This window comes from Xiphophorus maculatus, chromosome 8 (genome assembly GCF_002775205.1).
Source record: "Xiphophorus maculatus strain JP 163 A chromosome 8, X_maculatus-5.0-male, whole genome shotgun sequence".
NCBI lineage: Eukaryota > Metazoa > Chordata > Actinopteri > Cyprinodontiformes > Poeciliidae > Xiphophorus > Xiphophorus maculatus.
Genome location: NC_036450.1, coordinates 2,841,457 through 2,869,442, shown reverse-complemented (window position 1 = coordinate 2,869,442; position 27,986 = coordinate 2,841,457). Strand labels below are relative to the sequence as shown.

The following is a 27,986-nucleotide window of genomic DNA, read 5'->3' as shown; positions in this document are numbered from 1 at the left end:
AGATTTTCTCACTTTATGCTTCAAAGCATTGACCTCTGACCTTCATGGGATGGGAATGTTTTACTTTAAATCAGGACTTTCTGAAAGGCAGAGTTGATGAAAAAATCTTTTTAATGCAAATATTTAAATTTGAACAGGAAAAGAACAGAATGAGCAGCAAATGAACAAAATGCAGAAGAAAAATGTTTTTATTTAAAACACATTAAGAAAAACTGCAGCAAATTTACAAAAGGAAGATTTAATATTAAAATCTGACGTGTTTGGAAAATACTAGCCAATAGAAACAGAAAATGATCAGTGATTGAGAAAAACTGATAAACATTTCAATGAAATCTGATGATTGAAAGGAAAAACAAAGGAGAAGGAGAAACAACATCTTGATATTCAGTGTGAAGCTTTGACTGGAAACAAACAGAAAAACATGAGGATCCTGGAAAAATCCTGGAATAATCCTGGAATAATCTCAGCTTCCATTTTTATAGGACAGGAAGAAGAAAAATTTTCCAAGGACTCAATCCGAATTGTTTCACCAAGAAATAGATTGTAGAGACTGAACTATCTGTTCAACAGTGAGAGAGTTTCTCTGACAGGAGGAAAATCTTTAGACTTTTTAGATTCAACTCAACACAGAAACACTGAGGAACAAGAACTGGACCAGACTGTAAATCCAGGAATCAGAGGTTCAGTGAATGTGGTGTTGAAGATGTGGAGGAGGATCAGTGAGTCAGAGGAAACTCTGTAGAAGGACAGAATGCCAGCAGGACAGTCCACATACACTGCTACTCTGTTAGAGACAGAGGAGGAGGAGAGACGAGTTTCTCTGTTATTGTGACAGACATAGTAACCACCATCAGAGCAGTTCAGACTCCAGGAATGATCATTCCCTCCAAACAAACAGTCTCCACTGTTTCCTTTCCTCTTGATGCTTCTGTAACTCACTGATATATAAACTCTTCCTCTCCACTCAACCTCCCAGTAACAGCGACCAGTCAGACCAGTTCTACACAGCAGTTGAGGACGATCAAATCTGTCTGGATGATCAGGATATGACTGAAGCTCTGTCACACATGTCACCTTCCTGTTGTCTTCAGACAGTTTGAGTTTTTTGCTCACTGTGTTTGTGTCGATGGTGAGTTGACAGGAATCTGATGGAGAGAACAAACACAATCCAGCTGCAGTTATTGATCATTTATTGACACTTTGATGATGACTCCTGAATGAGTGATGTGACAGTTTGAAGATGGTTGAATGTGAGCTGCTTTGTTGTCATGAGTCAGATGAAAAACACACTTACATCTCCATGGACCTGGTGTCAAGAATCGGCCTCCAGCAGGCTCCACCCTGAAAGGAGGAGGGGGGTCAGACCATCAGTCTCTTTCAGCAGCAAACATGGACATTACATGTCTCTCAGACACACATTGTCCTCCACTGAGACAGGAACAGTCCAACATTTGGATTGCAAACTGCAGTGGATGTAGGAAGGACAGTTGGTGCTGCTGCAGCACAACTCATTTCTCCAAACACAGGAAAAGCTCCAACAGAGAGGAGAAAGGAAATCCCTCAGTAACAACCTGAAGAAACTCACTGAAGCCTAAAAGGACATCAGGAAACTAAGGAAACATTTCTGGAAGCTCAACCTGATTTAATAATCAGCATTAAAATACAATCAATCTATACTCTGACACAACACCTGGATACCTGTTCCATCCACACTCCCACACACAGATGAAGGAATGAAACACTAAACAGCCCTGCTGCTGAAAACCTGCTGTGGCCTCACTGTAATATCCAGAAATACAAACATTAAAAAGGAGAAGCTGCATTACATTCAACAAAGAGTTCAACAAGAATCAAAGATTTGATCTCTAAGCTCAGACTCACAAACCAGGGAGAGGCTTCCATCATCACACACCTCTGACAAACACCTCCAACCTTATTCACATTAATTCAGTAACCAGGATGTGGAGGAGTTTAACGTTACTGGGACATTCATGGCAGGAGACGCTGCGCTCCATGCGCCCCGACCGCAGTAATCAATGTTACTGCCAGTTCAGCTGCTTACAACTATTTAATTGTTTTATTTATTGCAGTCGATTTAAACTAGAAGCTTGGTAAGATTACATAAAACTTCTCTAACCTAAATCAATTTAACACCCAAAACTCAGACAGCGTTTAGCAGCTTAACTTTCCTCCATATGTTTTTCAGATTTGATGATGAATTTTTGAAAGCTAGCAGTTCCTGATATCAGGGAGGCAAAGGCGGCACCAGAATCATTGATTACTTTCAAACTAACGAAAAAAAAAATAAACAAAAAGCACAAAGCGACTTGAATGTAACGTCTATCGTAACGCTTTGTAGAAATGTAGTGAAGTAGAAAGTACAGATTCTGTAAAATGTGGAGTAAAAGTTCCCACCATTAAATCTACTTACGTACAGAAACATGAAAAATGTCCTTAAGTTCAGTAACAAAGTTCTTGTCCCAACAACCAGGATCAGGTGAAGGACCTCTGCAGTCCCATGATGCTTCCTCTCCCTCTTCTAAACCATCTGATGGGCTGATATCATCCCTCTACTTTATCAATAAAATGTTATTATTCCATAGGCAGAGGAACCGGGGGACGTATCACCCCCCCAATACTGGTGACAGTCACATTCGTCTCACCTAATAATTTCACCGAAGTTGCGAAGAATTTTGAAATCTTCCACTCGTGTGCTTTTATTTTGAAGGCCCCCCTTTAAGGCTCAGAGGGCTTAAAGGCAACAGGAGTCAGAAACTCCATGTGAAAGAGGTAAACAGTCTGTCAGGAATGTTGCCATGAACATTGTTTGTTTATAATATCTTGCTGTCACTTTACTTTCACATCTATAACGAAATATTTTTGGTTAAACCGTTTTAATTCTGGAATACTCACAGTTCAAAATGTTACTACTAACTTTGTCTAAAAGTTAGCTACTCTAGTCACAATGTTTTACTTCATCACAATGAGGCTGAAACAGCAGCAAAATTAGCCTTTAGCAACGGCTACACAACACCTGATGATACTGACCACTTCACATGTTTATTATATTATATTATATTATATTATATTATATTATATTATATTATATTATATTATATTATATTATATTATATTATATATTCAGGAGAATGGCGGTGCTAGAATGATGTTGAAGAAAAACGAAGAAGCTCTGGTGAGTCTTCATTTAGTTTATTGAAATATGTATTAACCGGTTTTAATTTTTAAATAAACTAAACTATTTTACTATGAGGAGAGCAGGTCAGGGAAGACAGGAGAGCAGGTGGAGTTTCAGGGTGTGACGATGGAAAAATTATGTCAATTTTCAGTAGAACCAGAAAGGAGAACATGTGACGACTGATGTCAGGTTGATTTCTTTCAACATTTCAATATTTTTTTTCATTATGTCCACACTGTAAGAGTAATGGTTAGGAGACATGAAAAGAAAAGCGCTTAAGGAGAGATTTAAAAATAAATGAGTGAAATGTTTTGCTGTCAGAAACGGGTTACTCAGTAAATAGAGTTCAGATGTATAATAACCTATACATCTGAAAATTGTTAAGTTGTTTAAATTCTCATTCTGTATGATAAAAACATAGTTTTTTATATTTAGTTAATTCACATTCTGATCCTGTACATTACTGTAGTGTCTGTTGTAAATACATGAATCTTTGCAGGGACATCAGGATGCAGAGAGAGGGAGGCAGAGACAGAAACATGTCAGTAGATATTTTAGTTAAATGTTTGTGGCTGAAAATGACAGGAGAAAAAAACATTTAGGCTTTTTGCCTCAGTGTTTTTCATTGCTCATGTTTGGTAAGTTGCTGAATGCAGGGCTGGAAAGTGAGATTGAGTTATCAGGGAGGAGCTAAGGTGTCTGTTAGATGTGAAAAGTATCATTTTTATTTATTTTGTAGATCAAACAGTTGCACTGATGTAAAGAGTTTTTAAAGAACAAAACTTGTTTTTTAAATTTTACTTTAGCTGGTCAAACTGCTGTATTGAGTTTATAGGACTCAAGCTATTTAGTGATCTATCAGGTTTCCTATATGCATCCCCCTCAATGACAGACTCGTTCCTTCGCCCTTGATTCTTTCTCTTATTATGATTCCATTGTTATTCCGAAATGTGACGTCAGGGCTGTGAATCTGGAATCTGATTGGTCGGATGGATATTTTCCTGGTTTTCCAACATGAAGGGTCTCTGCCTTTTTCGTTGGGAATTTTTCCCAAATTTTATTGAACAATCAAAAAAGCTTTCCGAGGTATTGAAAACCTAAACACATTAATTTTTTCTTGGATCTGTCTAAAAGGTCTTATTATTGTTTTTTAATTTCTACCACAGTCAACAGAGCACAATTCTACTTTTTCACCATCATTCACTGCAATTCTTCATTTCTTCTGGAAAACAAGGGATTTCCATTCTCTCCTGATTCCTTTCATTCTTTGGATCATTTTCCAGATGTCGCCCCCTGGTGGAGATCAAACTACTAAATGGATGAAACTGTTAAAATCCTCACTTTCTTACTTTGTCTCATGATTTTTTTTCTTCACTTTTTATGTATTTTACATTTTATTAAATCCTGAAAGTTGTGAGTTTTGTTTAAAATCTGAAGTTCTTTATTTTTCTCTCCCATAACTTTTAAACATCCATCTGACCAACATGGAGTTACTTTTCTTCTCATCTTTGCTTCTTGGTGCTGATTTTGTCTGGAGCTCCATCAAATATTTTTTTAAAATCCTTTCTGTCATCAGTAGATCATCATGGAAATCTAACTGAACTTCTCTTTTATTAATCAATCAATCAAATTTTATTTGTATCGCACATTTCAAAGTGCTTAACATCATTACAAACACAGAATCACAACACAATATAGAATCAATCATTAAGTCAAGTTCCATCAATAAATTTGTAATTGATTACATTTCAAATACAATTCTAAACAGGTGGGTTTTCAGTTGAGATTTAAAAGAAGTCAGTGTTTCAGCTGTTTTACAGTTTTCTGGAAGTTTGTTCCAAATTTGTGGTGCATAGATGCTGAAAGCTGCTTCTCCTCATTTGGTTCTGGTTTTGGGGATGCAGAGCAGACCAGAACCGGAAGACCTGAGAAGTCTGGAAGGTTGATACAATAAAAGCATATCTTCAATGTATTGTGGTGCTAAGCCGTTCAGTGATTTATAAACTAACAACAGTATTTTAAAGTCTATTCTTTGAGCTACAGGGAGCCAGTGGAGGGACTTTAAAACTGGTGTTATGTGCTTCTATGGCAGTAGAAGTTAGTGCTCCTATAGTTCTGTCCCATCCATTAACATTAAAAGTACCACATGCGGTCTCAGCACTACTATTGCAGACAAATATGACATATAATATGATATATGACAAATATATCTTTCCCCATCTTCCCTTTTAGTGCTAATTCTAACCAAAAATCTACATCGTCATACCCTTCTTTGCGCATTTTCTTTGGATTTGACTTTGCTTTTTTTTTTTTTTTTTAGACTGCCGTCAGAGTTATAGTTTGTTATCCATTTATCTAAATGTTTTATTTTACCCGGATCCTGTTTTTCGACATATTTCCAGTCATTTGATGTTAAACTGTCTGTTGGCTTATTTTTACTTATCCCTTTCCCCATTTTTTTATGAAATTTGGCCCAGTTTGTCGACGCCTAGGGAGTCCTCAAAACTGGGGTTCTGTTCAGTAGGCCAGCAATTGACACAACCTGTTGAGGTAACCCATGCTTCAACTCTTTCGAGTGGGGGTTCTTACCTGTGCATCCCCAAGAGGTTTGCTGGTTACAATCCTACTGTTTTATATGAGATAAAATACCAAGTGGTATTTATACCTCCAATCACTCGCACAATCACACACTTTTTTTTTTTTTTTTTTTTTGCGGAATTTAAGCGCCTGTTCTCGCAGGACTCCGCCATCCTTTTTACAACGGGTATTCGTCAGGCCCCGTCTCCCAGAACAGGAAAGCACCATGCAGGCTCCGTCCACCTAACCACGGAATTTTGCGCAAGGACTCCACCGTCCTCCACGGACTTCGTGCAATATTTTTAAGTCACTCGCCACTTTTAAACAAGAATCACTCACCCCCGTTGTCTTTCCCTGAAGCACCGTCAACCGTCAGATCCCAGCAGATACACATATTACCACATATTACTGATTATCTACACCTTTAATCTGGATTAACTGATTCTAATCTAACTTTCATAATTGTTAATTTCATCGCATTTATTATTGTCTCTATTGCTACATATTCTAGATCAGTTCCTCTACTTGTTTCTCTGAACATAGATAATCTTTTCTAGATGTTGCTCATATTTCGGTTAATTTCTTCCTCTCACTGAAACATTTTGCAATGTCTCTTCAATACCAATAATATCTGCTTTATGATGTTATTTATCAGTATATTTTTAAGTTCCTGTCCATCAGCCAATCAGCTTCTTGTATTTTCTCAGTAGATCCATCAGTGGAAGCCCCGCCCAGCCCATGATGCTCCTGGTTTGTGAAGACAGAGAGACAAACTGAACTCTGATAGGAAACAGTTTCAAACTGATTTTCTCTCTCCAACCTCTTGGTTCCACATGGAGCTTTATTTGGCCCCCTGCTGCTTTTACTACCATGTCATTGTGGTTCCAGTAGATGGGTCGGTTTCCCAGGATCATTCAGCACCATGTGAAAGATTCCTACAGTTTAAATGGGCGGCTGTTTGCAAAGTTACACAGTCAACATTAACAGAAATCATTTTAGTTATTTAGCTTGTCATAAGAGACAAAATTAGGTTAAAAAAATGTATCCATTAATTTATAAATGTCATGGTTGTAAACTAGATATTTAATTATCAAACTAAACATTGAGCTTCAAACTAAATGTTTCCCAGCAGACTGACTAAAGACATTTCTCCCTCTTCCTCCTCTATCAGACCTTCTCTGTTCCTGCAGCAGGTTCCTCCATACCTGAGAGCTTCCAGTCTCCAGTGTGGATCCTTCAGTCCAGCCGACAGCAGCTTCACTCCTGAGTCTCCTGGATGATTGCAACTCAGGTCCAACTCTTTCAGATGGGAGGGGTTGGAGGTCAGAGCTGAGGCCAGAGAAGCACAGCCTTCCTCTGAGACCAAACAGCCTGATAAGCTGCAGACACACAATTCATCACATGATGAGAACATGAGAACATTGAGGTAGAACCCAAGGTCTGAACTGGTCATTTTCACGAGAGGAAAAATGTCATTAAATTAACCTGTCAATAAGATGAAATAGTAATAACACTCTAATTCTGTTACATGAGTAATGAAAATCAACATTTCAGAACAGAAACATCTTTCATTTTTCCACAGCAGGGAGTTCAGATTTACCAGCAACAAGTTTAAGGTAAATGGAAAAATCAGATATTCAAGAAAAGGTAAAAACAAAAAATAATAGGAGACTGTAGAGTAAGGACACATTTACTATAGAGGAATAATAATGCTGTACATTTACTAAAAACACCACAATCAGCATAATCAGTTTGAAAAAATATGCAGCTGAGTAGGGCAATTTATAATCATATGTAAGATAGACAGACACTTAAAAAGAATGCATGTAACAGCCAGGATGTAAATAATTAATGAGTTTTTTGGGAGCAGTTCTGGTTAGAAAGTCTAACAACTGCTGGAAGGATCTGCAATAATGCTCTTTTTTTCTTACCAAGCTGGATTGCAAGAGTCTTTGTTGCTCTGAGCGTTTCACTGGCCTGGTGGAGCAGATTTATTTCTATAGATAAGTTTATAGTTGATGCATTTAAAACCAGGAGAGTGGACCAATCACACAGCTGCAGCCTGTACATGTTGCCTCGTGCTGCACAGCTTGATCTATGAAGCGTGGATCGTGTGCACCTCTATTCACACAAACTGGACACAGGCTGACCTGTATGTACATCGGTGTTAATCCCAGGTGGGTCGGGGGGTCTGGATCCCCCCATCTTGGAATTGTCCCCCCCCCAAAGAAATCACGAAAGAAACATTTGTATTTAAACAATATCAGTATAAAAATACAATAGAAACAAAGAACAAAGTAAATCTGCCATTCACCTAAGAAAAAAATAAGAATTTTTAGGTACCCAAACAATTGTTAGAACAATGGTTCAGTCCAAAGTGTACGAGGAGCAACAGGCTCCATAAGAGCTGCTGAAGTGAGGAGCTAGCTGTTAGCTGTGACTCTGCAGCACAAACAAAAAACCTTCCAGTAAGTAAATACTTAAAGCAAAAGACATGTAACACATTTTATTTACCTTCACTGCTCAATAGGAAGAAACACACTAACAAAAATCAGACCACAGTTTGTTCATTTAATTACTTCAGCTGAATCATGAGAAACTGCATTGTTATGCCTTAAATCAAAACTAGTTACATTGCTTTCATAGACTTAGCTCCTTTTTCTGTCGAATGTGGCCAATATTTTGATAATGTTTAGCTCTCTACCTCTTACTTTAATAAAAAGAGTTTGAAACTGGGGGGGCTGAGTGTTGCCACTAGCTGACAGCTCTGTATGCGAGCCGAGAGCAGAGGGGCTATTGAAGCTGATAGTAATACAAAATTAAGTATGCCTTTGCTTCTTCCATCCATCCATCCATCCATTTTTTCTGCTTTATCAGGGGTCAGGTTGTGGGGGTAGCAGCTTCAGAAGGGAGGCCCAGACTTCTCTCTCCCCAGCCACTTGTTCCAGCTCCTCCGGTGGAATCCCAAGGCGTTCCCAGGCCAGCAGAGAGACATATTCCCTCCAGTCAATCAATCAATCAAATTTTATTTGTATAGCACATTTCAGCAGCAAGGCATTTCAAAGTGCTTTACATCATATCAAACACAGAAACACAATGCAACATAGAATCAACAATCAAAACACAACATTAAATCAGGTTCCATCAATAAATTTGTTATCCTACACCAACATCAAAGAAGCATTCAGAGCAGCCCCCCGCCCCCACGTTGGCTCTTCAGACCATCTATCTGTTATGCTAATTCCTGCATACAAGCCCCTGTTGATCAGAACAAAACCTACAGTGAAGTAGGTGAGAATGTGGACTGAGGGGGCCATGGAGGCACTTCAGGACTGTTTTGAGTGCTCTGACTGGGAGATGTTCAAGGCAGCAGCCACTTACAACAACCAGATCAACATCAATGGGTACGCCATGACTGTGTCAGCCTACATCAACAAGTGCACAGAGGACGTCAGCATCACTAAGAACATTATCACCCGGGCCAACCAACAACCCTGGATGACTAAGGAGGTATGGGAAATGCTAAAAGCACGGAACTCAGCCTTCAAGTCTGGCGACAAGGAGGCACTGAGGACAGCGAGAGCCAACTTGAACCGTGCTATCAGGTTAGCAAAGCGAACCCACAGTCGGAAAATACAGGAGTTCTTCCACGACACCAGCAACACCAGGAGTATATGGCAAAGCATAAAGGTGATCACAGATTACAATCCATCCTCCCCCCCAGTGGGTGAAGTTGATGCTGACTTTCTAAATGGACTCAATAACTTCTTTGGGAGGTTCGAGGCACTGAACAGTACTCCGGCAAAGAAAACTGTTCCCCACCAGGAAGAGGAGGCACTCTGCCTGGACACAGCCGATTTGTTGAAGACTCTGAAAATAGTCAACCCGTGGAAGGCCCCAGGCCCCAACAACATACCTGGGCAGGTGTTCAGGGAATGCGCAGGTCAGCTGGCTGGTGTCCTAACAGACATTTTTAACACCTCACTGGACCAAGCCACAGTGCCAGCCTGTCTCAAAACTGCCTCCATCATTCCGGTGCCAAAGAAACCTCAAGTCACCTCTTTCAACAATTACCGGCCTGTGGCACTGACTCCCATCATGATGAAGTGCTTTGAAAGGCTGGTAAAAGAACACATTGTCTCCAGACTCCCCCCCACATTATACCCGTTCCAGTTTGCCTACCGCCGAAACCGCTCCACTGAGGATGCTATCTCCTCCGCCCTACACCTGAGCCTGGCTCACTTGGAGGAGAAGAACACTCATGTGCGGATGTTGTTCCTGGACTTCAGCTCAGCGTTCAACACAATCATCCCACAGCATCTGGCAGAAAAACTGGGACACCTGGGCTTCAGCACCCCCCTGCGCAACTGGCTGCTAGACTTCCTCACCGACAGACCTCAGTCAGTCCGGATCGGACAACACACCTCCAATGTCATCACCCTCAGCACAGGCTCCCCTCAGGGCTGCGTCCTGAGCCCTCTGCTGTTCACGCTGATGACACACGACTGCGTCCCCCGGTTCGCCACCAACCACATCGTGAAGTTTGCGGACGACACAACGGTGGTGGGCCTCATCAGAGACGACAACGACCTGGACTACAGAGAGGAGGTGGAGCAGCTGGTGGACTGGTGCAGAGACAACAGCCTGATCCTGAACGTTGACAAGACGAAGGAGATGATCATTGACTTCAGGAAGAACCGGCCCAGCCACGCTCCACTGCTCATCAACAGCTAGGCTGTGGAGGTGGTCAGCAGCACCAAATTCCTGGGGGTGCACATCACTAACGACCTCACCTGGACTGTGAACACCACGTCTCTGGTCAAGAGGGCACAGAAATGCTTGTATTTCCTGCAGAGGATGAGAAGAGCACACCTGCCCCCGCCCATCCTCAAGACGTTCTACAGAAGCACCATAGAGAGCATTCTGACCAGCTGCCTCTCTGTGTGGTGTGGAGGCTGCAGCGCCTCCGACTGGAAGAACGTGAGGAGAGTGGTGCGGACAGCAGAGAGGATCTTCGGGGCCCCCCTTCCCTCCATTCAGGACATTTCATCCCAGCGCTGCGTGTCCCGAGGCCGAAACATCGTCAGTGACGCCTCACACCCCCACCATGGACTGTTCTCCCTGCTGCCCTCTGGAAAGAGGTTCCACAGCATCCGGTGCAGGTCCACCAGGTTCGGAAACAGCTTTTTCCCACTTGCCATCAGATTGCTGAACTCTTAACTGGACTGCACTCAAAAACTGGTCTCCACTTCAAACCTTGCACATATATATAGCTAAGTAACTTCCATTTTACTGTCAGTCCTGCACTTTATATTTTATATTCATATTTATATTCATATTTTATACTGTTTTTTATTTTATTCTGGAGTAACCTCACAACATTGGAACCTCAAAACATTGTCCTGAGCCGTATGCAACGAAATTTCATTCTGTATACACCCTGTGCATGCAAAATGACAATAAAGTCAGTCTAAGTCTAAGTCATTTCAAATACAATCCTAAACAGGTAGGTTTTTTTTAACTTTTTTTTTTTTTTTTACCCCTCCAGGGGGTCTTTTGTGGGCTCTAGTGTCCCTTATATGACAGTGGGCTGACAGGAAACAGGGAAGGAGAGGGGGGGAAGACATGCGGCAAATGTCGTCGGGTCCGGGAGTCGAACCCGTGATGGCCGCGTTGAGGACTCAAGGCCTCCAAATACAGGTCGCGCTAACCACTACGCCACCACGGCACGCCCTCTAAACAGGTAGGTTTTTAGTCGAGTTTGCATCCATAAAATGTTTAGTGTGTCCTGGGTCTTCCCCGGGGCCTCCTCCCGGTGGGACATGCCCAGAACACCTCACCAGGGAGGCGTGCAGGAGACATCCTGACCAGATGCCCCTAGCCACCTCAACTGGCTCCTTTCGATGTGAAGGAGCAGCGACTCTATTCTGAGTGTCTCCCGGGTGTCTGAGCTTCACACCCTATCTCTAAGTGAGAGCACAAACACCCTACGGAGAAAACCCATTTCAACCGCTTGTATCCGCGATCTCGTTCTTTCAGTCATGATCCAAAGCTCTTTACCATAGATGAGGGTGGGAATGTAGATGACCGGTAAATTGAGAGATTCGCTTTTTCACTCAGCACTCTCTTCACCATGACAGACCGGTACAGCGCCCGCTTCACAGCAGACGCTGCACCAATCTGCCTGTCGATCTCCCGCTCCCTTCTTCCCTCATTCGTGAACAAGATCCCAAGATACTTGAAATCCTCCACTTGGGGCAGGCCAACTCTCACCGGAAATGAGCCTGACTTATTGCCGGCAATGTGGACCAGACTCTGACACCAGTCATACAGGGACCTGACAGCCTGTATCAAAGATCCTGGTACCCCATACTCCTGGAGAACCCCCCACAGGGCTCTCCGAGGGACACGGTCTAACGCCTTTTCCAAGTCCACAAAACAAGACCCTTGAATAAAAATGGCCAGGGAGGCTTAAGAGTGTGACCCCACTATAATAGAGCACACCCGCTGTCCCCCATTTTGAACAGGCAGACCACCACTCCAGTCTGCCAATCCAGGGGAACTGCCCCTGATGTCTATGCAATATTCCAGTCATGTCAGCCAACACAACCCTACAACATCCAGATCCTTAAGGAATTCCTGAGAGCAACCCACTCTTTCACAAATGTTTGTGAAAACAGTCTGCATGCCTAGGTGTTTACTTTCATACACCTGTGGCCATGGAAGTTATTGGAACACCTGATTCCAATCATTTGGATGGATGGTCAAATACTTTTGGCAATCTCTGCTAGCAGCTAGTGGATAGAAATCACTAGGATTGACAACATTTTACCTGAGATTTTCCAGGTTGCAGTTTGGACTCTTCAGTCCAGCAGAGAGAAGCTTCACTCCTGAATCCTGCAGGTTGTTGTTACTCAGGTCCAGTTCTCTGAGACTGGAGGACTGGGAGCTGAGGACTGAGGACAGAGCTTCACAGCTTCTCTCTGAGAGGTTACAGGAACTCAGTCTGAGGAGACAGAGAAAAGAAATCTGTTATTAAATAATTCGTAAAACGTTCTGTTCATTCAAATCAACAGTGTTTTTATTGGACAAGGAAGGAAGTATCTCTCTTGTTGAGAAATGGTTTATTCTACAGTTCGGCCTCTAGACTTAAAGGACAGAACTACAGGAAACAAGGAGGTTGGAAAGAGAGTTATAAAATTCCAAAATTAACTATTAATCCAATTTCAATTTTAACATAAAGTGGAGGAGTTTTGCTGCTTGAATATGTAACATTATGTTCAGCTGCTGAAGGAAGTCTGTTTCTTTTTTGAGCATCCACCCAGTGGGACACTTTGAAGAGACATTGCACCAATTTATAAACTGAAACATGAATATTTACCTCATAATTAGCATATTTCTATCCATTAAAAATAACTTCAGTAACAATCTGTGTCCTTACAGAGCTTTGTTGGAGGCTTTAACCACAGGCAGCAGCCTCAGAAGAACCTTCTCTGAAGCAGAGTATTTCTTCAGGTCAAACACATCCAGATCTTTTCCTGATGACACTAAGATGAAACCCAGAGCTGACCACTGAGCAGGAGACAGTTTATCTGTGGAGAGACTTTCTGAACTCAGAGACTGTTGGATCTCCTCCACTAGAGAACGATCATTCAGTTCATTCAGACAGTGGAACAGATTGATGCTTTTCTCTGCAGATACATTTTCACTGATTTTTTTCTTGATGTACTGAACTGTTTTTTGATTGGTCTGTGATCTTCTTCCTGTCTGTGTCAGCAGACCTTGTAGGAGTCTTTGATTGGCCTGCAGTGAAAGTCCCAGGAGGAAGCGGAGGAACAAGTCCAGGTGTCCATTTGGACTCTGTAATGCGTGGTCAACAGCTCTCTGATGGAGAGATTTTAGGTCAGATTTGTTGAGTAATGAAGATGTCTTAGATCTTTGTGTTTCTTTCATCACATCACAACCAGAGTTGATGAAGGTCAGATGAACATGAAGAGCAGCCAGAAACTCCTGAACACTCAGATGGACGAAGCAGAACACCTTGTCCTGGTACAGACCTCTCTCCTCTTTAAAGATCTGTGTGAACACTCCTGAGTACACTGAGGCTGCTCTGATATCAATGCCACACTCTGTCAGGTCTGACTCATAGAAGATCAGGTTTCCTTTCTGCAGCTGATCAAAAGCCAGTTTTCCCAGAGACTCAATCATCTTCCTGCTCTCTGGACTCCAGTGTGGATCTGTTTCAGCTCCTCTATCATACTTGACCTTCATCACTTTGGTCTGAACCACCACGAAGTGGATGTACATCTCAGTCAGGGTGCTGGGCAGCTCTCCTTCCTCTCTGGTCTCCAACACATCCTCCAGAACTGTAGCTGTGATCCAGCAGAAGACTGGGATGTGGCACATGATGTGGAGGCTTCGTGATGTCTTCATGTGGGAGATGATCCTGCTGGCCTGCTCCTCATCTTTGAATCTCTTCCTGAAGTACTCCTCCTTCTGTGGGTCATTGAACCCTCTGACCTCTGTTATCATGCCAACACACTGAGGAGGGATCTGATTGGCTGCTGCAGGTCGTGTGGTTATCCAGAGGAGAGCAGAGGGAAGCAGTTTCCCCCTGATGAGGTTTGTCAGCAGAACGTCCACTGAGGTGGACTCTGTAGCATCAGTCAGTATCTCCTTGTTGTGGAAGTCCAGAGGAAGTCGACTCTCATCCAGGCCATCAAAGATGAACAGAACCTGGAAGTGTTCAAAGCTGCAGATTTCTTTGGTTTCACTAAAGAAGTGATGAACAAGTTCCACCAAGCTGAACTTTTTCTCTTTCAGCACATTCAGCTCTCTGAAAGTGAATGGAAATATAAACTGGATGTTCTGGTGGGCTTTGTCTTCAGCCCAGTCCAGATTGAACTTCTGTGTTAAGACTGTTTTCCCAATGCCAGCCACTCCCTTTGTCATCACTGTTCTGATTGGTTGATCTCTTCCAGGTGGGACTTCAAAGATGTCTTCTTGTCTGATTGTTGTTTCTGGTCTGTTTGGTTTCCTGGATGCCGTTTCAATCTGTCTGACTTCATGTTCATCATTGACCTCTCCAGTCCCTCCCTCTGTGATGTAGAGCTCTGTGTAGATCTGATTCAGGAGGGTTGGACTTCCTGCTTTAGCAATCCCCTCAAACACAGACTGGAACTTTTTCTTCAGACCAGATTTAAGTTGATGTTGACAAACTGCAGCAAGACATTCTAAAATAAGACAAAACGTAAAATCAAGAACTAAATACAATCATATTCTGAAGATGTTTTACATAAATGTGATTCATCTCTTCAAATTTCAGAAAATGTGTAATTTATCCATCAGGTTAAACCTTTGTAGAAATCCTCTTACTGCTCCTCAGACGGTCAGCCAGCTCCTCCTGCTTCATCCTCAGCAGAAAGTTCAGTGTGATCTTCATCACTGCCTCTCTGCTGCTCCTCCTTTGCACTTCATCCTCACCTTCCAACACCTCATCATCTTCTCTCTGAGTCTCTGAACATCCTGAGTAATCTGGACTAAGGATCTTATGGATCTTCTTCAGCTCGTTCTTCAGAAAAGTGACAATGTTGTTCTCCAGTAGCTGGAACAGAATAACAGATGAAGGAAACATCAGACTGAAATCATAGAGTAAAACACCAGATGGTTTTTGGACAGACTGACAGTCCTCTGGTCTACAGAGTGCAGCATGGAGATGACTGTGAACAGAACCCATGGAAAAGTTGTTGTTGTTAATGTACAGACCATAAATATGGAGTCCAGCTGTGTATGATGCTGCAGGACAGATGGACCACTGGGAACCTCTGAGCTCTGCTGGTCCACTCTGTGGAAGAACCAGGAACAATTAGGAAGTCACTAAATATTCATCCAGCAGTATTCACAACTGAACTCACCAAGACTTTCACATTAAATGTACTTGAAGCAGAAAAACAGCATCATATGAACAAAATGGAATGAAGTTAAAAGGAGGAATATGAACTACAAGGATGAAGAGCAGTAACACCAAAATCATCCAGAAGACATTTTAAAAGGTTGATGCTGAACTTGGACTTCAAACAGTCCACACTGTCAGCAGATCTGATGCTGGTGGAGACAGTTTCCCAGAGCTTGGGGACAGTAGAAGTGAAAGCTCTGTCCACACAGGTCTTCAGGACAGTGTGGGACATCCATCAGGTTCTGATAACTAGATCTGAGGTGATGTGGACATGGAGGAGATCTGAGATATATGGGTGTGTGTCCATGTGGGATCCTCTCCTGGATGTTATAGTGGGGATTTTAAAATGAATCCTGTAGATCCCTGGAAGCCAGTGAGTTCACATTATATCTGTCCACACAGAGACAAACACATCATGAAGCTTTCCTTCCCTGCTGAACTGCTCTCACAGTGCACAAAGGAACCAAGTCCTGCTGGTTCCTTTGTGCATAGCGACAGCACAAAGGAACTTAAGTCACTGATAGAATTAAAATAATTACCTATATAAATACTAATCTGTATGTTTCTGAGTATGTTGAAGCAGGCCCTGCTGAAGGATGCAGAGACAGCTGGCACCAGCTTGTTCTAATCAGACAGCTGCTCAGCAGAAGGACATCCTATTCTTCATGTTTATAATACGATAGTGTATAGCGTAATGGTGCTGATACAGTTATACTGTTTGTAGTAAATGTTCTAGTTTATCTTATGAAACTGTGAATCAAGTTGCAGCTGCACATGTTTTGATTAGAGCTGAAACGTGTATTGTAACTGGGGATGATTTTCAATAAAAAGAGAGGTGCAGCAAAATGTGCTCTCAGAATAGGTGGAGATTGTGACTGAAGCACATCTCTGTCTGTTCTCCTCGTGAATGAAAAGAATCTAACTCTCTTGTCTTTTCCTGTTTCTTGCATTTTTTCAATGTTCTAGGTCAGTGGTGTCCAAAGTCGATCCTCGAGGGCTGGCATCCTGCAAGTTTTAGTTCTCTCCCTGGTTTAACGCTCCTGGATCCAATGATGACTCATTAATAGGCCTAAAAAGAACATTGACATGCTGAAAAGGTTGTTTCTACCACTAGGGAGATAACTAAAACATGCAGGATGCCGGCCCTATAGGACCAACTTTGGGCACCACTGTTCTAGGTGATTCAAACCTGACAGTCACAGTTACAACAACAAGAACAACTCAAACTGGAGGGTAAATTCAGGGCGGAGTTTACTGGAGGGGAACCAAGGGAGAGTTTACTGGAGGGGAACAAAGGCAGGCAGGAGCCAAGCAGGCTTCCTTTTCATTATGCATTGTGGAGCAGTAAATGATCCTAATGGACCAGACTGGCTTTACCAGTATTTCACAGTGGGTTGTGGAAATGTGTTCCACCATTAGCCTGACATGGAGCTAGGAAGCAGCAGATCATCATCACCAATACCCAGATATGAAGATATGAAGGTGTTGTCAATGGGATGTAGGTATGGTGAGGAAGGGAACTACTTCATTATTCTTTCGTCTTTAAGGCCTTTACTGGCTAGACACATAGTGGAGTACTTTGATGCATGTAATGGAGCATTGTCCTGAATAAAAATCATGGTCTTCTTGAAAGATGCAAACTTTTTCCTACACCACTGCATGAAGAAACCTAAAAAGGTCCAACTAGCTCATATTTAATAATACCAGCCCATACTAGTACCTCACCTCCACCTTGCAGGCATCTGATGTGAAGTAGAGCTCTGTGGCCATTACTTATCCATATTTCTTGCGACCCTGTTTACTATTTGCAGTAAAACATTTGATGGTTCTGTGATAATATCCCAAAATCTTAGCAATTTCAAGAGTGCTTCATCCTTCTGAAAGACGTTTTACAATTTTGGACTTTTCAGAGTAACTTAAATCTATTTTTTGGCCCATTTTGCTTGAGTAAAAGAAGCTTTCGAACAATTATGCACACCTTGATATAGGGCAGTGCTTCTCAATTCCAGTCCTCAGGACCCCCTGCTCTGCATTTTTTAGTATAATCTGAATCAGTTGTTCTATTTCAGAACAGCTGATTCAGATGATTGCTTGGCCTCTTCTACAGCCATCAAATACCACAGAAGGCTATTAATCACCCGCAGATACAATCCAGGTGTGTGGCAGAAGGGAAAATGCCCAAAACATGCAAGGCAGGGGGGCCTTAGGACCGGAATTAAGAAACTGATATAGGGTGTTGATCTCCTTAGGCCCCATCCTTCCTCATTAAATAAATACACATCAGCTGATATTCAATAAGCATTCCATGTATACTGCAAGGAGTTGAAAATGTGCATAAAAATGATATGGTCAAAAATAAAACTTGCCTAATAATTGTGCACACAGTGTAGGTATAGTGAAGGATTCAGACCAGAGAGTTTCTAAACTCGTCATTAGTTTGTTCAGTTCTGCAATGTTGTCTGAAGCTCAAATGAGATGTTTTGAATCCAATTATATATTTAAGAAGAAAATGCCACACCTTTAAACTCATGTAATGAAACAACCCCAAGTCACTGGTTAAGTACGTGTGATTGTTCCAAATACAGCTGAGGATAACTGAAACTCTTCAACACTAGAACTGAGGAAGACTTTCAGATAAGACGGCAGAACAGGTTAGGAACAACGAAAGAATGTCCAACTTGTTCCATGTGAAAGAAGATTAAATCATTATCAATGAGAGGGACTGCACAGTCCAGTTATGTTAGTAACATGGAACAGAGAACCAATCAGAGAGAGCTACAGTCCAGACTAATTATTTCACCTTAAGAAGAGGAAAGTGTTTAATGATGGCAACTAATCAAGGAGGCCCAACTCCTGTTGGGCTTGTTTAACAGATCATATCTGTTAAACATGATGCAGCATCATCCAGGATGCCTTTAACATCTATTCTTTCCACTTTGATTAATTGTAAATGGCTTTGTTTTGCACCTTATCTAGTCCAGAGGACACCAAAGTGACTCACACTACAGTCATTCATTGATGGTGGCAAGCTACTGGACAGTAGCCACAGCTGCCCTGGGGGCAGTCTGAAAGAAGAAAGGCTGCCATGTACCGGTGCCACTGGGCCCTGTGACCCCCACAAGTAACCAAGGTGGGTGAAGTGTCTTTCCACTGACATAACAACAGAGGAAGGTGGAGCAGGGATTGAACCAACAACCCGCCAATTGACTCTAAAGAGAAAGGTGAACTAAGCTATCAATGCTGTGGTTCTAAGGAACACCAAATACACACCATTTCACACAGTGGTGCAAAAAGTGACTATGCACTGTATGCAATGCATAGGGGCGCTGCACTAGAGGGGGCACAAAAACGATGTGGGGAATTTTTTTTCAAGTCAGCATTTTATGTACTTAACAGCTGTTTATGTATGAAATGATCAATAACAGAGGAACAGCACTGATTAGGCACCCCTTCCCTCTTGCCAGCCGCTCTCCCGTCCCATACAAGTAGCTTGGGCATGCATCCCTTTGAGAACTCGCTGAGGAGCGTTTTTTAAATTTGAATTGTAGTAATGCACTCAACAACAGGGAGCTAGAGATGGGGCGGCAGAAAGAAACTCCGGGGCACCAAACAGAAAATGGAAGAGGGGGAAGGGATAAAGATATTGGAGAGACGAATAAAAGCTTTTCAAAGTGGTTGAAAGACAGTAGGTAAGTAATGTCAGTGTATCAAAAAGAGAGTTGTAAATATTCAGATTAGCTTAAGCTAGCCTAAAATGACAGGTGGTTGTTGTCTCCGCCCCATATTGAACCAATACAGGACATGATTTATTCCGTATTGCTATGAGTGTCTCGTAGACACACCCATCACACACATCTCAACAATAAGTGTAATAATAATGACCAAAAGAAAACTCTTGAAATAGTTAGGTCAGCTAAATTGTCGTTGCGGAACCTAAATAGGACCCCTCTCAACCCTACGGACTGACGCTGTTGTCACGGTTGCTTAGAGACGGACACTACGCAGCAGCGGTGAGCTGCTATCAACCCGATACTACACCGCCCTTAGAAGCAAAACCTCTGGCAAAAATACAGACATGAGTGGGAAGACACAAATTCCATGCTAAACAATCACAGTGACGTTTAATAGGGCATTAAAACATGTGTTGGCGATATTCAGTGGCGCACAGTGGGTTGTTTGATATCAGACAGAACGGGTCAGGAGCGGAACACCACAGACCCGTCAGAACCTAAAGAACCAGACATCAGTCTCTTCATCCCTCAGTCATTTCCTGAGACTGAAAAATAACATAAATGGCTATTTAAAGAACAAATCATACAAATAGATTAATAAATAAATGAATTAAAATTGTGAAGAGAAACCATTTATTTTTTTCAACATTTAAAACATTTGTTAGGATTTTGTAGGAAAAACATTGATATCTTTTATAAATACAGTATTTTGTGGTCAATATTACTTCACCATTGTTGTAAGTGCGGCAAGCTCTCACTAGTCTAGCCCCTTAAAGCTCTTTCGTACACAACACGTTTCTTCTAAAAAAAAGAGGTCTTGAATCCGACAGTCAACTTTAAGTCTTTACTGAACTTAAGAGAAAATAAAAATAACAAACAGATTCAAAACAAATAGAAAGTGACAGTCAAAAGACTGTGTTACTCTCAAGGTGCCAGACTTCTACAATACCAAGTACTTTCATCTTTCATAAACTAATTAGTCAATAACCAATCAAAAGGCACCATGTCATAAGCTTAAGCACAATACAATTACAGATGCTTATCTTTGTCAAATAGCAGAGTAAAAAAATTAAACTCACATAAACACAAAATAACATTTTGTATTAAGCTCCAAAAATGTATATATATATATGTGGTTCCTACAATTGTACTAATGTGGGTGGCCAGTTTGGATCAGGCTTTCTATCAAGCTATAAGAATGATAGAAAACATACAGTATGATAGAATGCTAAAAAAAATGCCTCAGACCTGCAGCCCATAGGCGGTTCTAGACACAAGCTAACAGAAGTGGCTCTTCGGCTTACTTATATATTAAATGATGAAATATTGCCCTGTTTTGTTTCATTTTTTTTAATAGCCCTGTAGGCAGCGATTTATTCACATATATGTACTGTCATGAAAACTGGCATAGGGTTGTGAGATCTTTCCAGGTACACGCAGAAAACAGAGCATAAAGGTAGGGTGACCAAACGTCCGTATTTCCCGGGACATGTCCATATTTCACGTCCTGTCCCGGGCGTCCCGGGTTTTTTTTAGAAAGTGAGGAAATGTCCTGTTTTTTAAAATTTCCTTCATTGGACCATTAAATTTACGGGCACTAGGGCACTGCGCTGCGTGTGACGTACTCCCTGAACCGCGTCAGTGTGGGCAGCCCTGTACGCCAACAACATGCCAAAGCGCAAATGTATGGAGTCCCCCCCCTGCTCCAGGTTGTCCTGGTTTTCCCAATTTAAAATATGGTCACCCTAATAAAGGCCTGAGAGAAATAAAGTAATCTTGCAGTTTGATTTAATTATAATTAAAGACAAATATGTATGTGCACATTTAAACACTGAATGATTTTCTGAAATGTATTTTTGTATTTTGAACTGTAATGGTTACAATAACATGATGATTATAGTTGATAATTAATACTGGATCACAGAAATGTGTGTTGATTTACAATCATACTTGATCATTAATAATGGATTATAGAGCTGTGTTGGTTTAGAATCATATTCAAAGTTATGATGATTTGTAAATGATAAGATGATTGTGTTAGTGATTTATAATGAATTAACAGAAATGTGATGATTTAAAAAGATGGAATTAAAGTAATGAGTGAGGTCCTGTTCTCAGACTGTGTCACAATAGGCAAGCTGAGTAGAGTGGGGGAGCAGGGAAGTTTCAAGGAGTACGATTGCGAAAGACGCCAGATGGCTCGCAAAAAGAGGAAGTTCACATGATGGTTAACGCTGTAAGTTACGCAAGGGCTAACAGTTGGGGAAGGTTGGGACTTTCCATAGACTCATAGAACGTTCAAGAAGTCACGTACGCCGCCTCCCCATACACAACCATGGGCTGAGATAGTATAAAAACGGCAGAAAGAGGAACAAACTGTTCTTAGTCCGCGGCGCTGAAGACGAGTCAACAAGAGGATGCAGAGAAACGATCAGCAGAGGACCGCACCCTGGAGCCACGGGGAACTTGAGACTTCATGCCGCTAAGAAGGGACAAGATCCATCAGCCCCAGCCCTGGCTCCTCATTTTACCGCCGACTCTGCCTCAACCCAACGATCTCAAATCCACTGCAACGGACTTGGGGATAAGACAAAGGTTCCTGGAGGGATAAAGAATTAGGCTTCAAAGGATAATGACCAATTCTGCTTTGCTTCTATTCTAAAGAGGATTTTTACAACACAAGGAAAAAAGATTCTGACCAAGGAATTGAAGACTTTTGTTGCCGAGATCAACTGCCATCGGGGTATGAGTTGGACTGCTCCCCAAAAGCCTCTCTCAGTTTATTAGTGACACAGGTCAGGGAAAAGAGTTAGGATAAAATGTTGGGTTTATGTTGATTTTATTATTTTAAATTAGTATTGTAATCCCTAATAATTAATCTGTATGTCACTTATCCCTGCTAAAGCTTGCTTAATAAATATATCTTTTTAAAATTCTGTAGAGGTTGGTGGACATTGAAATTAATTGAGTCATTGATTATTTTAATTTCTCCAGTTAAAGTAAAATTAGTGTACATGATTCCAGTAATGTGGTGGCTTCGGACTTTCCTTTAGTGAGTATAAAAATAACGACCCTGGGACTTGAATCTAAGTCACTAAATCTAATCTAGCCGTTTCCAAGTGCAGGTTATTTTAGAGAGGGGGCTACCGTTAACAGAAGTGGTTATTGGGGCTACGCAGCTGTGAGGGCTACTCAGTTGACTGTTCCTTAACTGTAGAGAGTCGTAACTTCTGGATCAAAGGTAGTTAGAGCTAGACGAGCCTCTCTCGCCACCAGTTTAAACAGATTATCTCTCATAGACTTCCTTTAGGGTAAGACCCAGGTCTTAGAGATGTTCCGGACCTGTTAGACGGAGAACTGGACAGTAGTCAACCCAAAGGAGTTGTGAGGAGTGGGCGGGGCTGACTATTGCATGATAACGAACAGTGCTTTTATCATTATTGATGCTTTAACTAAAGATGAGTTGTACAAGTTTATGTCATAGTGGGGGGCGATTCATTTTTGAGGTGGGGGGCCATGGGGTGCTTCGTCACCTCTGTTACGCACTTTGAATGTCAGGCATGCACACTTGTTCAGTTGATACGATGGCACCTGCCAATCAATTCAGTGGGTTTGTCGCAATTTGTCCCGAAGTAAACAATAAACATCCCTGTGAAACATCTGAAACACTGACTTCCTATAAATCTCGACTAAAAACCCACCTGTTTAGGATTGTATTTGAAACGTAATTAATTACAAATTTAATGATGGAACTTGACTTAATGTCATGTTTTGATTGTTGATTCTATGTTGCAATTGCACAAAAATCCGTGAGGGACGATGGAGTCCCAGAGCAAAATTCCGTGAAAGAGGTGTACGGAGCCTGGTGCCGGAAGCAAAACGACGAGTGACTGAGGGTCACTGCGCATAACACAAACCTTGTAAATTCTAGACACTAACAGGTACCATAGAATTGCACAAAAATCCATGAGGGACGCCGGAGTCCCTGCTCAAAATTCCGTTAAAGAGGTGTACGGAGCCTTGTGCCGGAAGCCCATTGAAAGGCTGTTTACATCATTTTAAACTGTGTGAGTGGGAATAAAAATACCAATAGGTATTTCGTTCCATATAACACAGTAGGAGTGTAACCAGTAAACCTTTTATGGATGCAAAAGCAAAAACCCCCCACTTGATGACTTTGTGTTTCTGTGTTTGATATGATGTAAAGCACTTTGAAATGCCTTTCTGCTGAAATGTGCTATACAAATAAAATTTGATTTGATTTGATTCCTTACCTGGAGGACAATATTTTTGGGTCTACCATGCGTCCCGAAGTAAACAATAAACTTCGGCCATCAAGTCTGGCTAGATTTGATGATTGTTTGCTATTAAATGTGCTGCAGTCATAGAGATTTGATGGAAAATAATCAGAAAAAAATGTTAAGTTGTCAGTGGGGAACATGCAGAAGGCAGCTTTACATAGAACATTTAGATGGCGGAATGGACTTTATTCCATTTTCAAAACTGGAGTCTGGAAAAATGTAAAAGAGGATAAATGCCAGCAGCCAACCTAAGAAAAACTGAATACAGAGATCGACGGTATTTGACCGTATTTGTATGAAGGTTTTGTCATCATTACATCATTGGTGTGAATGCATCAGCAGCGGGTGAAACAGTTGTCCAACCGCGTGACCCGTCAGCTCTTCAGTTCGCCAAACCACACACACACACAAAAAGCTCATAAACCGGCGAACCGCCAGAACTGTGCACACAGTAAAAAGCTCTGGCAGGATCCAAACGACCGCTTTTAGAACTACGGGAGGATTCAAACTCCGCTCATTCATTTTTAGCTTGCACAAAAAGCGCCAAGCCACCAAATTTACAAAAGTAAACTGACCTATAACATTTAGGCTTTGGCACATGCACCTCCACGGACTCACACAGACTCGCTACGTACAAAATGTTTTGATGCAATACATCTTTTTTTCTCCTAAATGTTCTTAATAGTAAAGAGGGTTAGATAATAATAATAATAATAATAATAATAATAATAATAATAATACAAATTATTATTATCTGTTTTACTTAAAGGAAAATCTCAAGGTACACACAGTGCATAGAGCTGCGAGCGCCCTGTGCTCAGCTACTTATTACAAGTCCAAATTACGCACAATACAGCTACAGGATAGACAAATATGACAAAAATCACTACTGGTCAAATATTTGGAACATTAAAAAAATAATGGATAAAATAGATGTCAAATATCCTCCAGCAAAGCCAATTTAGAGCAGCAGGACAACCTGATGGTTCCAGGGCATCATCACGTTACGGTGCAGCAGTGCTATCTGGATGCTATGGGTCTAAAACCAAAAGGCAGCACAGATTATATTTGCTGCATGTTCCACAAATTGTGCGGGAAAGAGATGTCTGAGTAGGACAGATGACCAGCCAAACTGCTGACAATATTTTTGTGTTAAAAACAAAATGAAAAACACAATGAATAAACTTTAATGTCCTTGTTATTTAGCAGACAAAAATGAATTTCAACAGCCAACAGAGACCTGAAACCCATCAGAAGCCATCAATATTTATGGCTACTTTTACGCTTTTGAAAGGGTAAAGAAAAATTATTTTTCGACCTGAGCAAAAATGATCTGCTCTGGGCAAAGTGTGGGGGAGGATTTGGTCCGGACCAGTAAACGGACATGGGCCCTCATGTTCTTTTTTTTCTTCACCCCAAAGCCATTAGAAAGGAAACATTGTCACAGTTCTATAAATGGTGATAAATACAGAAATTTTATTTAATTTTTAGGCAGAATTGATCAAAGTTCAAGCCTTTTTTCAGATGTCAGGCCGGTTCATGATCCCAACCCGACCCGAAGCTGCCGCATGTGTGTAAACCTTTGGGTGACTGCTATGATCTGGAGCCATAGATTGGTCCAGATCTCAATGCTGTAGGTTTTATCTGTACCTCTGTCTGCATATAAACACAGAAAAATGTCAGTCACGGATTGTCAGAGTTGTGTGCCGCCTGTGTAAATGTCTGGCAGGACCAATAGACGGGCAGACCAGGGCCTATGCTCCGATGACATAATAATAATAATACATTTTATTTCAAAGGCGCCTTTCTGGCACTCAAGGACACCGTACAAAGAGCAAAAAGTAACAGAAACAATAAAATGTAGCAATTAAAAATAGATAGAATAAATACACAACAATGTATCTATATGAAATCTATATATAAATCTATGTAAAAAATCTATATAAAAAAATCAAGCAAACCAATTGTGTCATATTGAAAAGGCAGATCTAAAAAGGTGTGTTTTAAGTTCGGTTTTAAATTTAGGGAATGACTTTATGTTTCTAAGGTGAGATGGTAGGGAGTTCCAGAGTTGGGGAGCAGAGAGACTGAAAGCTCTGCTCCCCATGGTAGTAAGACGGACAGAGGGGACAGACAAATGGATGGAGGAGGATGATCTGAGGGAACGAGAGGGAGTGGCAATATGAATAAGATTGGAAAGATATAGTGGGGAAAAATTGTAAAGAGCCTTAAAAGTATACAGAAGAATTTTGTATTCTATGCGGAACTTGGTAGGCAGCCAATGAAGTCTTTGCAAGATAGGAGTGATGTGGTGCATGGATGGGGTTTTAGTAATGATACGGGCAGCTGAGTTTTGGACCAGTTGAAGCTTATGAAGAGATTTCTGGGTGAGACCAAACAGAAGGGAGTTGCAATAGTCCAGGCGTGATGTCACAAGACAGTGAACAAGAATGGCAGCGGAATGGGAAGTAAGGGAGGTGCGAAGACGGTTAATGTTGCGTAGATGAAAATAAGCTGAGCGAGTAATATTGTTAATATGAGACTGGAAAGAAAGGGTGCTGTCAAGAATAACACCCAGACTCTTTACCTGAGGGGAGGGGAAAACGGAACAGTTATCAATTTCAAGACTAAAGTTTTTGATTTTGGCCAGATTAGATTTAGTACCAATGAGAAGGACCTCCGTTTTATCACTATTAAGCTTAAGTAGATTAGAGGAGAACCAGGATTTAATTTCAGTCAAACAGTCAGTAAGCGAGGATGGTGGAAGGTTGGAGGCGGGCTTACTGGAAACATAAAGCTGGGTGTCATCCGCATAACAGTGAAAATCAATTTTATATTTACGAAAAATATTACCCAGGGGAAGGAGATAAATAATAAAAAGAAGGGGCCCTAAGACAGAACCCTGGGGAACTCCTGATGTAACAGAGGAAGGCTGGGAAGAAAAGGTTTTGATCCGAACGAACTGAGTGCGGCAGGAAAGATATGATTTAAACCAGTTTAGAGGAGTCTGAGTGATACCAATGGAAGACAGTCTATTAAGTAGGGTGACATGACAAATAGTGTCAAACGCTGCACTCAAATCAAGTAGGATAAGAATGGACAGCAAGCCAGAGTCAGCTGCCATAAGGAGGTCATTAGTGATTTTTATGACATGTTTGCATACACCTCAGAAAGTATGTAGTTGCGCCCCTGATTTCAAATATGAACATAGAAATGGTGGGAAATGAGCTGAGTTCTCAACAAACACATTTGAAATAAAAACCTTTTAGACAGAACAGTTACAGCAGTTAGGAACAGCTCATCTCTCTGATGATGGAGGTCCAGGAGATTTAAAGTCAATGAGATCAACCTTTGACCTGTTTCTTTTAAAGGACACACAGCTGGGCTCTGGTTCTGGTTTGAGTCTCTGATGGATCCTTATAGAAAAACTATTATTAAAAGTCTTTTGTGAAGTTGATTATTTTTTAATCTACTCCACAAATAGATCATCAACCAGATGTTCTAAATGAGTCCCATCGGAACCAATCCAATCCTCCAACATGTTCCTGATCATTGATCCTCCTGAATAATGTCCAGCCTTGTTTAAAGAGCAGAAAGATCTGTTTCTGAAACAAGCATGTTGGTTTGAAATGACTGAGAGGAGGATCTGATGGAGCTTCATTCATCTGGTTCTGAAAGATATCCATATGAGATATTTTTTGGCTTAACTGTGGAAATTGTTAATAAGCCACTACACTGGATTATGTTTGAACCACATTGATGAAACTGGAATCATAAAATTAATTCATAAAAGCCTTTTTCTTTCAGCATTACTCTGTCTGGAAAATAAATTTTAATTTAGATTTAGAGAACAATCCAAATATCAATCTAGAAATTAAATTCACTTCTGCCTTTTATGTTTGTGTGTTAAATTAATATTGGATGGTCATAATAACAGATATAAACTGAACAGTTACAGCAGTTAGAAACAGCTCACCTCTCTGATGGTGGAGATCCAGGAGATTTAAAGTCAATGGGCTCATCCTTTGACCAGTCGCTCTTAAAGGACACACAGCTGGGTTCTGGTTCTGGTTCTGGTTTTGGTTTGACTCTCTGATGGATCCTGACAGTAAGATGATAATTAAAACTTAATCTGTCCAAGTCTGTTCTGGCCTGATATAGTGAACGCTGTGTGAAAAGGGCTGTGGACAGTTAGAGATGGTGACCTCACCTCTGACCTTTGCTCT

The 27,986-nt window shown here is 41.3% G+C and overlaps 1 protein-coding gene across 1 annotated transcript; it reads right to left on the bottom strand.

Annotated features, from left to right (window-relative positions):
• Positions 1-388: 388 nt before the first annotated feature.
• On the bottom strand, positions 389-27,986 carry LOC102217738 (NLR family CARD domain-containing protein 3-like). The gene is made up of 9 exons (XM_023337896.1): positions 27,971-27,986; positions 27,737-27,862; positions 15,539-15,617; positions 15,149-15,377; positions 13,215-15,006; positions 12,606-12,779; positions 6,979-7,152; positions 1,295-1,341; positions 389-1,145 (listed from the first exon to the last, which is right to left on the bottom strand). The coding sequence occupies exons 3-9, from the start codon at positions 15,539-15,541 to the stop codon at positions 622-624; spliced, it is 2,943 nt and encodes a 980-aa protein (XP_023193664.1). The 5' UTR covers positions 15,542-15,617; positions 27,737-27,862; positions 27,971-27,986; the 3' UTR covers positions 389-621.

What these genes read in the sequence shown, in the direction of transcription:
- LOC102217738 (XM_023337896.1), bottom strand. An exon ending in AAAGCCTCCAACAAAGCTCT is followed by an intron (nt 12,780 to 13,214) that starts GTAAGGACACAG and finishes CTGTCTCCTCAG; the next exon opens with ACTGAGTTCCTGTAACCTCT. An exon ending in TGCAACCTGGAAAATCTCAG is followed by an intron (nt 7,153 to 12,605) that starts GTAAAATGTTGT and finishes GTGTGTCTGCAG; the next exon opens with CTTATCAGGCTGTTTGGTCT.